Source organism: Sceloporus undulatus, chromosome 5, assembly GCF_019175285.1.
Source record: "Sceloporus undulatus isolate JIND9_A2432 ecotype Alabama chromosome 5, SceUnd_v1.1, whole genome shotgun sequence".
NCBI classification, from domain to species: domain Eukaryota; kingdom Metazoa; phylum Chordata; class Lepidosauria; order Squamata; family Phrynosomatidae; genus Sceloporus; species Sceloporus undulatus.
The window spans coordinates 55,707,219-55,717,671 of record NC_056526.1 but is presented as its reverse complement, the minus strand read 5'-3'; the positions used below and the strand labels follow the sequence as shown (position 1 = coordinate 55,717,671).

At 41.7% G+C, this 10,453-nt stretch overlaps 1 protein-coding gene across 2 annotated transcripts in view; it reads left to right on the top strand.

Annotated features, from left to right (window-relative positions):
* The window catches only part of TPH2 (tryptophan hydroxylase 2), a 107,323-nt gene that overhangs the window by 29,186 nt on the left and 67,684 nt on the right, over positions 1–10,453 (top strand). Inside the window, exons 6-7 of one of the 2 annotated variants that reach the window (XM_042469120.1) lie at positions 4,418–4,434; positions 6,082–6,278. In XM_042469120.1, the coding sequence (XP_042325054.1) occupies positions 4,418–4,434; positions 6,082–6,278 (214 nt within the window). The remainder of the gene's footprint in view (positions 1–4,417; positions 4,435–6,081; positions 6,279–10,453) is intronic. The other variant, XM_042469119.1, reaches the window with a different exon arrangement.

Here is a 10,453-nt window from a genome sequence, read left to right as displayed (position 1 = left end):
TCTTACAGAATAATTTGGTCTACTCCTTTATATGGTACCTGACACCTTCTTGCTCTATATTCATCTGTTTGTCTTATCCAGCCTACTCCATCCTGCCACTATCCAGTGAATGTACTGGGTTGGGATATTGAGAATTGCAATACAACACTTTTGAGGGTACCATGTTCAGCAAGGTTAATCTAATCTTCTATCATTTGAGATGTTACTTTCCCATACAAAACAGAGCTAGTATGGGATAATTTTTTATAGCTCTTATCATGTTTATGATCTCAGATTAAAGCACAGAATATTGAAAAAGAACAATTACAATTGCAGAATAGCCATAATTCTGCCCCATCAAAAGAGGCATGGGAAGCAAAATAAATATGTAAAATTTAAAATAATAATGGTTAATAAACAAAGGCTCTAGTTTTTCAATGTCCAAACTATTGGCCCAGAGAGCTTGGAAAAACTACCTTTTTTCAGACAAGAACTCCCAGAATCCTCTAATGACCATAGTCAAAAGCTAACTTTTCCAATTATGCCCTGCTTTGCAATTAGATTAAATAACAGTCATGTTTGTGAGCATCCCAGCTGCACACATTTAAAAGAAGAATGACAGTATGCTAAGCCTATGGCCTAGGTGGGCTGCTGGTGGGTTGAGATGCAGGGAAAGCTGGAGGAAGAACAATTACAATTGAAATCAGCTTTTGGAGGCAATATTCAGGAAGCATTCAAGACTTTCTATTTACTGCCCATTCACTGCTACCCTGATATGCCACTAGCGTTCAGCCCCCCCACCTTGATGCAGCTGTTTGTTCTTCACAGAAGGTGGGAGAAGCGGAAAAGAAGATGATTGTGTCTAATGAAAATTTCCAGGCTGAATAGACAGTTTCAAAGCACATTAATTCCATGTGATTCTGTCTCCATGGGGAATGCTTATTATCAGAGTATCTCATATCAGTTCTTGCATCTAGGAAATGCGCACATCCATGCTTAAAGAAGTCTTAAAAGATTGAGATAGAAGGAGGAAGCACTAATAAATCAGACATCACACACCTTGACAATAGGAGGCCTATGACTCCCCTGTCAGTTTATTGTTTTAGTATTTTTAGTATTCAGAGTGCTTTATGAATGTTATTGCATTCGCAACAGCTTGATGAAAAATATCTTTGAATGGGAAATAGGGCCAAAGCCACCTAGAGATTTGATGGGCAAAGCATATATCTGCACATGACTGAACATCACCATCCAGCTGCTTCTAACAGAACCTTCAGGCTTTCAGTTCTAGCTGTGCCACTTTAGAAGCAAGGCACACTGATCAAAAGTGATCCAATGAAATCATGAAAAATGGGCTATAGCAGTGGCTGAACATCACACAAGTGTAGTGCGGAGGGCAAACAGGAAATAACATTGCATGAGGTTATAACTTCTTACTTGCCTGACCTCTGGTAAGAAAATAAACAGTCTTGATATTGATCTCTAACTTAATCCTTTCTCCATCGTCAATCCATTGTACAAGCAATCAAAGTGCTTGCTAGAGGCAGAAATGTCTTTTGGAAAGCCACTGAAAATACTATCAAAAATCACAACATAGGCCCCATTCTGTCTGAGCAGAATGTATTCTTCAGAGGCGATGTTTTAGCATTCACCTTTAGGTTTGCTCCAGAGGGAGTTCAGGAACTCATTCCCTTGTGTGTGAAATGGTGAAATGAATGTAGGTGGTGTAGAATCAGGCATTAGAAGTGCCTGTAGATGTTAGACTGAAGGTATTAGAAGCTCCATTCAGGGCAAGCCCACCCGCCAAAGACTACTAAAATGTTGGTGAACACTTATGACCAGTGTTGTGCTTGTGTTAAAACATTTCTTGTTCTTATTAAGATATTTCTCAGCAAGTCCTTCTGTATTTGATTTATTTGTAACCCAGCTCTCTACCACTGAGCTCAATATGGCATATATGGCTTTCTCATCTGCTTCCACTTTGTTCTTATGATAACCTCTTGAGGTAGGTCAGGTTGAGAGAGAGTGATTGGCCCCAGGTCATTCCATCAGCTTAATAACTCCCAACATATTTGAACCTGCATCTCGAAGCATTTGCCTAACACTTTAACTACTACACTGCACAGGATCTTTTTTGTACCATTACGGAGCTGTTGTTCAGTTTGATGGTGATGATTTTGGTTATGATTTGAATGAAACAAAAGTCTGAGTTCTTAATATTTGTTTCACAGTATGTTCCATATAATATGAATCAAAAGCAACAATTTGACCATAACAGATACAGAGAGAGAAAGAGAGAGAGAGTTGCTAACACTTGCCAACTGGTCCCAATGTTGTATGAAAATAATATGTTGTAAATATTGACTTTAATCAAGGGTCCAAAACACACTGCAGAAATAATTCAGTTTGAGACCACTTTAACTGCCCTGGCTGCTTGCTAGGGGATTCTGAGAACTGTAGTTTTGTGTAACATTTAGCCTCCTCTGTCAGAAAGCTCTGGTGCCACAAAAAAACTACAATTCCCAGGATTCCCTAGCACTAAACCAGGGCAGCTAAAATGGTCTCAAACTGGATTATTTTTGCAGTGCATTTTGTAATTGTATATACTAGTGCAACCCACCCCATAGATCTGAACTTTTTGTCTAAAGTTGATGGACTGTGTCCAAAAATGTACTTGACTTCTGAGAAGGCTTGTCAGTGCTCTCTTCTAAGGGTGACTTGCTTAGGGCTCATTCCCACTACAAAATAACGCGATGGGGAAATCAGGTTATTTTGTGATTAAATCTCTTGGGGCCATTTACTCCCCCTTTATTCCCCTTTGTCATTCATACGGAGGCTGGGGAGGAAGAACAGCTGCCATAGAGAGAAGAAGAGGAGAAGGAAAGAAAAGGCAAATTCCTCTGAACAAACCTTGCCAAGAAAACCCCATGACAGACTTGAAGGCACACAACAACAACAACAACAGTAGAGAAGGGGTGGTGGCATGGTTGGAAGGCTTGGGCCCTGGCGACTCCTCCTCCTCTTCCTCCAGATGGACTGCCCTCTGGTGTGTCCCTCACCTCACCATCCATGGCAGCGCTCCCTCTCCTCCTCCTTGTCCTGACCCACCCTCAGCTGCCTCAACCGGGAAGCTCGGCCCAGTGCTCCCGGGCCGCGATCTGGGCCTCCCCAGGCCCCACCTCACCCTATGCTGCCTCAACCAGGGAGCCTGGCCAGGGCACTCTCAGGCCCTCCTCTGCCTCGTCGTCCTTTCTGGCTGAGAGAGTGTTATTTGCCCAAGGGCACCCAATAGGTTTCCATGGCTGAAGTGGGAAAGGCAGTGGAAGAAAGTGAAGGCAAAGCTGCACTCCAAAGACTCTGGTGGTGCTTTGACTCTCTCTTCAAGAAGGAAAGCCTCTTAATTCCCTCCTTGCTGAGGGGAGGAAAGGAAGAAGGACTGCCTCACCTGCCAGTCTTGGCTGAACCCAAAGGGAGTGCCACGGGAGAGGTGCCACTCAAGATGATGCCCCCAAGCATGGCACCAGAGCACTGGGGCTGACTGAGAGAAGTTGGCAAGAGCTGGCGCAGCTCCCTGATGTGAATCTGACCTGTCGTTTCCACTTGTTGAACACAGTTCAAATTCAGGTCTTTTCCAAAGAACCGTCCAAAAACTAGTGTCAGGAAAGAGTGGTTCTTTTGCATTTGCCTCACTTCAGTTCAGTTGAAACTGAGCATAGAAGGATCAGAACCAGTTTCAAGTGGGAACAATGGACATATAACCCAAACAGCAATTAGCTTTAAACAAGCCCATAAAGTCACCCAGTGGGTTTTTATATCTGAAGAGAATTTGAATTCTGGTATCCTGGAGTTCTAGTCCAACACTGAGGCTATTTCAGCACCTGGATTTCAATCTTGATTTACCTTAGACTAGAAGCTATCTAAGGTAGACTAGATACTGTTTGTAGAGATCATAGCAATAAGTGGGATAATATGCACAAATGTTTACAACCACACGGTATTATTTCTGACCCTTTAATCACTTTTAAAAGAGCACTGATATTACTATAGGCATTGCCCAAAAGAATAACAGGAAGCAGGTCTGAGATCAGGGTAGCGTTAGATAAATAAATGTAGTTTTAAAATAAATGAAGAACTGAAGGGATTTTTTTATGCTGCAAACCCATTTTTCCCCAAATACCAAATTTATATAAATAGAAGACTTGAATGGTAATTTTACTCTATTGAACTAATGAACAAGAATTATTAGAACAACAAAACCAGTATATAACAGGCTTTTTTTTTTTTGGACTGTGTTCCAACTGTGTCCAGTGTCTTGAAGGGTTTGTTTCAGAATTGTTACTGAATTTAGAAAGTGAATTTCTTTCTTTGCCCTTTGTTTTAATATTAGAAGAGCCTGGGGATGGGCATGGGTCAACAACAACATTTGTTTTTGCTAGAGATGGTAGTGAACAAGCAGTTAACTCTTTTAAAATACCAGCTAGTACAAACTGGTGTAGGGTTGTCAGAGGGAAAAGTGGAGAGGGCTCCTTTACCTTTAACGGCTGTGACTTGCTTCTTATGTGGTTACATGACAAATAACACCTGCTGATATTCCCTCTTCTTCACAATCATTAAAGGTAAAGGAGCCCTCTCTAGTTTTTACTCTGGCAACTCCAAGTGTGACTGCAAATCCAGCCCTTCAAGGTAGGACAATCTGCCAAAGTAGCATCACTACCACCACTGTTTTTACTAATACCTCATGGCCTAGATATGCAGGAAACCACACCTTTAGACTCATCAGGAAGGATAGTTTCCCATTTCAGACTGCCCTTTACATAACTTAAAATCATAGAAACTTAGCCAGCATGTGGGTAAAGCCAACCTATAGACCAGGCAAGTAACTAAGTAAACTCCAGTTTCCAGTTCAATATATTCATTGACGAACCAAGCAGAGAGAGATTCAGAAATATTCATTTGCTTTTATAATAAAAATAAAAATAAAAAACAATAGCTAACTAAACTTATCAGCCTCCAAGCAACAATTTACTGAGGAAGCTTTCAAGACAAGATACCACTTGGCCTTCCTGACATAGGAGTAAATCACACGGGGCTTTTTGGGGCTTTTTGGAGCTCAGATCCAGGGTGACTGCGGGTCCACAATGCGAATTCACATTATAACATGATTGTGTTATCAGATGAGATTCCTTTCTATGGGCGCTCCTTCTGTGGTGCTTCCACAGTGATTCCAAAGTGACCCCTAGTTTTGGTAAAATTGGAAAAAAAGTGAATTCACAGAATTTGCTTTCAAGCTCACTTTGATTTCACTTCAAATTGGTCTGGTGTGGAAGATCACTCCGATGTCACCCCCCTTGGCCCCCTGCGTCCTGCTCCTCCATCCCCCTCCTCCTCCTTCATGCCATCTTGTCCTCTCTGCCATTATCCCCTGCCTTCTCTGTATCCGAATCCTGGCTCCAGTGACCCCCTGCGACCTATCCCATCATCCCCTGACTGCTCCTTCAGTCCGATGAAAGATGACAGCTAAGGAGGGGGCAGGGAAGGAGGACAGCGTCCAGAGCCCCACTGAGCATGCACAAGGATCCCAATTCGAATCCGTTTGGTATGCACCGGTGTGGTAATACAATTTGCACTCACTCTGCTTTGCATGAATCTGCATCATGTGACTTGCCTTGAATTCAATTCCCCCTTGATTTGGAAGGGCAACAGAAGGGCAACCAGGTGTGATAAAATATTCATGTTACGATGTGAATTCGCATAGCTGAACCAGGAGTCACCCCGGATCTGAGCTCCAAAAAGCCCCATATGATATACTCCATAGCTTTATGGCTGATAGTGTCTCTTGCCTATCTGGATGAAGACAAGGGAGAGTCTCTTTCAGAGGCAGATACACCAGTGAGGAAAATTCGAGAAGACTAATCAATAGTCTTGGTCATGAATGAGTATTAAAGGAGTCAGCAAAGGAATGGGTGTGTGAGATTGGATCTATAACACTAGGGCATGCCTGTGTTTAGATGATTGGGGAGGGGAAGTTGTATGCAAAGCACTGGGAGATATAACCAGAATGTGCTTCTTTTCAGAATTTTTTTTTTGTAATTTTTTTCTTAGTGGCCAGCCAATCCCTAGAGTGGACTATACACAAGAAGAAATAAAAACATGGGGTGTCGTATTCAGGGAACTTACTAAACTCTACCCAACTCATGCTTGTCGAGAGTATTTGAAAAACTTCCCTTTGCTGACAAAGTACTGTGGCTACAGAGAGGATAATGTCCCTCAACTGGAGGATGTTGCTATATTTCTTAAAGGTAAAGGCCAGTATTGAATTCCTAGTGAACAAGGTGCTATATAGAGGTACTATAATCACGACATGATCCATATGTCATTGTCATTGATAGAAGAATATATGCATTGCTGTCAGTGAGACTGTATGAACAGGATTTCACATATTTGGGGGTTTTGTGTATGTGTGTAGATATTTCTTTTCTGTAGCCTGGATCAACAAAGTACTGTATATTTTTATGCTGACATTGCTATATATGATAGATTAAAAATTAATCTTCCTCTGATGTAGGAATATTACCAACACTGGAGTATAGGAAGATGCTTTATATTGAGTCAAACCATTGGTCTATCCAGTCCATTGTTTTCAATTCTGACTGGCATAAACCTACAGTTTCAGCCCTTTTCTTGTCCTACCTGGAGATGTTGGGCATTGAACCTAGGATCTTCTGCATGCAAAGCATGTGTTCTGTCCATTGACTCACTTTGGCTACAGTCCATTATGGAAACTCTGTTTGTGTGTCACTGATTCGCCCATTCCAGTACATCACAATGCACCATAGTTCATGCACAGTGCACCATAGTTCATGCATTTTAGCACAAGGTAACTTGTGCTAAAATAGTGCAGTGGAAGAGGGATGTGCAGTTCACCTCAAAACAATCTAAATCTTGTTAGCTTCATGAGTGTAAGCGTCGGAGGCAGCTGTGAACATTAGCTTTCATGAAACCTTAGAGGACTGCACACTTCATGTATCCCTGCAACTTCTTCCAGTTTTTGCTTCCAAATGCCATGTAAGAGGTGTGGGGAGATATTTGTCATGTTTTCAGTGCCACCTGGGACATTTCAGACCTACGAAGGGAACAGAAATCACTTCCTTTTTTTTTTAAAGGCCTCCCCCAGCCTAAAATAGCACAAGATGACACTAAGACATGAGTGAAGCCAGTCCTCTGTAGATGGACAATTTTCAGCTAATAAAATCAGACATTTCTGTAAAATCTGTATGTAGAGACTAAAGGACTGTACAGACCAACCCAAAAGGGCGGCCTGTGGTTGCCCGTTTTTGCTCCACACGGAGGCCACACCAACCAAATGGTGCAGCCTCCAGGAGGTATAAAAAGAACCTGCTCCTGGTTTGCTGCCCTCATGCACACTGATGATGTACACGTGGCACAGTGGCGTTTAGATGCTGCACCGCACGTACATCATCATGGTGGTCTCTGTGTGGATGGGGGTGAACCATAATGGCACCCGGACAGTGCGGTAGGGCTCAGGAGCATGCAAATGCTCTGCTCTCCCGAGCCCTAAAATAGGCCACAGGCTGGCGCTTTGCACCAGTCTGTACTGGGCCTAACTGAAAGAAACAAGTTGGCAGCATGAGCTTTTGTAGACTTAAGTCTACTTCCTCAGATACATTTGGAATGTGTAAAATCTGTGTATGTGTAAAAAGTGTGTAAAATCTGTAAAATTTCAGAAAGGGGAATAGTAAGGAGATGTAATTATAAAGAAAGTAGAAAGGGAAAACAAGAAAAGGGATTTTGGTGGTCTTGATGAGAAATGGGATATTCAAAAATTCAGGCAGTTTTTCCTTCCCTCCATAGCTCAAAATATAGAAAGATGGTGGGGGGAAATAAAATTGTGAATGGCATTTTTCAGCGTCATTGTTATTAAGGTTCTTAGTAGAGGCATTGCATCTAAATTTAAATAGCAATTTATCATCAATTTAGCTGTTAATTTTTCTTTTTCCAAAGTAAAAGCAACTGAATTAATATTTAGCTTTTTAATGATGAAACAAATCAACTAACCCATCTTGGTTACCTTTTTATTTTTTTATTTCTGGCCATGCCATTGCAGTGTTACTGCAGCTGAACTTCTGAACTAGTGTCATGTTGATGATTCTTGGTCACAGATGTCACAAATCAGCATCCCTCTCATTTAGCATGCAGATGCTTTTAGTAAATGTTATGTCTGAATGCACATCTGGTAATTATAGAAAATCTGTTTTATAAGCCACTTTAATCTCCCCTGGAAATGTAGAATAACTGTCCCATACCATTCACACTCTACATATAACAAGGCTAAAGTGCTTTCAAGTGTCCCACAAGTGGCTTTGACCAGCTTCATCTTTAGCAAGGCTTAGATAATGAGGTTTTAAAAATCCTGAGTACTGAATTCTTAACACTGAATAAATAAATAAACAGACCAGCTCTGTGTGCCAAAATTTCACACCAAACCAAACTAGCCTTCTGGAATTTCTAAAGTTTCTCCTTCAGAAATTTGTAACAGCTGAGAAAATCTTTGCCATACTGAAGGTATTCTGGACAAAAGTCCTAGCTGATCTCTCCTTCCCTAGAGACATTCTTTGTTATGACATATGTCTTGTGACTATCTGAACCACGTCTGAATTAAAAAGCAAACAAACAAGCAGGTAAACTCTGCTAGGTAGTCATGGAAAGTTAGCAATCTTCTTTTGTAAGATATTTGCAATGCCTCTTTGCCTATTGTATATTTTTTCTTCCCAAGAGGGGACTTCACATGTCCTTGGAATTAAGGCTTATAGCCTTAGGTTCTGTGTACTGGATCATACAAGTCCTGAAGTGGGATATATGCAAAAGGCCAAATGTTAGGAGTTTAGATTTCTCATGTGGTTTGCAGGAGATTATTTGGCAGTGACGTCACTTGGGGGGATGCAGTGGTGCAGCTGCATTGGGTGACCCCTGCAACTTCCTCCAATTTTTTGTATGTGCCATGTATGGGCCATGGCAGCAAGGTGGGGGAGTGTCCTTTTGGCCCCACCCTTGGAAGCTTCACATCCTGGAAGCCTTTCACCCCACATTGGGTGACACCCTGGGTGGGAATGCCACTGTTGCCTGACATGGACTCCATGTCTTCTAACTGTCCAGATTTTTCAGGGGCATTCCCTTTTAATCCTCTGTTGTCCCACTTTTCAGTTGTTTTCTAAATGTTCCAGTTTCTCTCTTCTCATCCTGCTTTCCCCCTTTCCCTCTTTGTCTTTCAATTGCTACAAATTTAGTCAAAGGTTCCATAGTAGTTTGCATTCAGTTAACTCAATAGGAATGAGAGGACAGGAGGAGACAGAATCTTACTCTTCTTAGTAGGTTCAGGCAAAAGAAAACCACTGCAGCATCTCCTAGCTTGTTTGTTCCTCAGTAATATCTTGTCCCATCTTGACTGCACTCTGATGTTGCCACATGTATTCCAGTTTTCATGAAATAATGGTGCATCTGCGGCTTTGTCTTGTCTTTCCCCAAGTAATAAAGGCACTAGATAGAAGCTTGTGCATCACAGTGTGGATCTCTACATCGAAAAGGCTACCAGATTGAAATACTTCTCTGTTAGTTTTCTCTGACCCAACTTCTCGGTTGAGAACATTGCTGCTGTCTTCCAGGTTAATGTCTCCTTTCTAACTCAGAATGACCTGATGTCCTCACCGCAAAGGAGGACAAGGCCCTGCAAAATGTAGGATATTCAAGAAAGATGTACAGCATTACCAAATAAAAGCTAAAAACACTCATATAAAGGCAAATGAGAAAGCCAGCATGGTGTAGTGGTTAGAGTGCTGGACTATGACTCTGGAGACCAGGGTTCAAATCCTGGCTTGGCTATCAAATCCACTGGATGAGCTTTGGCAAGTCACATGCTCTCAGCCTCAAAGGATGGCCATGGCAAACCTTCTCTAAAGAAACTTGCCAAGAAAACCCCATGATAGGTTCACCTTAGGCTTGCCATAAGTTCGAAATGACTTGAAGGCACACAACACACACACACACACACACACACACACACACACAGGTAAAATAATGCTTCTTAATCATTAATGGGGGACACTTTGGAATTCTTCCTGGACAGAAGATTGAAATGTAGCACATATCCCAGAAAATCTAGCACATATCCCCATTTTTCTTAGCTGGCAGACCTGTCTGCCTTCCAAAGTGAGGCCTGGAAATTGGGGCAGGACTAAGTGAGTAGCTTAATAATATTTACACTTGGTGTACCTGGATAACAAATTGCCACCTTCATAAATTACAACTATGTGTGAGCATGTGTCTTCAAGTCACCTGCTGACCTATGGTGACCCCATGAATTTAGTAAGGTTTTCTTAAGCAAGGGATACTTAAAGGTGGAATTGTCACTTCCTTCCTCTGAAATATAGTACCTGGTATTTAATAATAATAATAATAA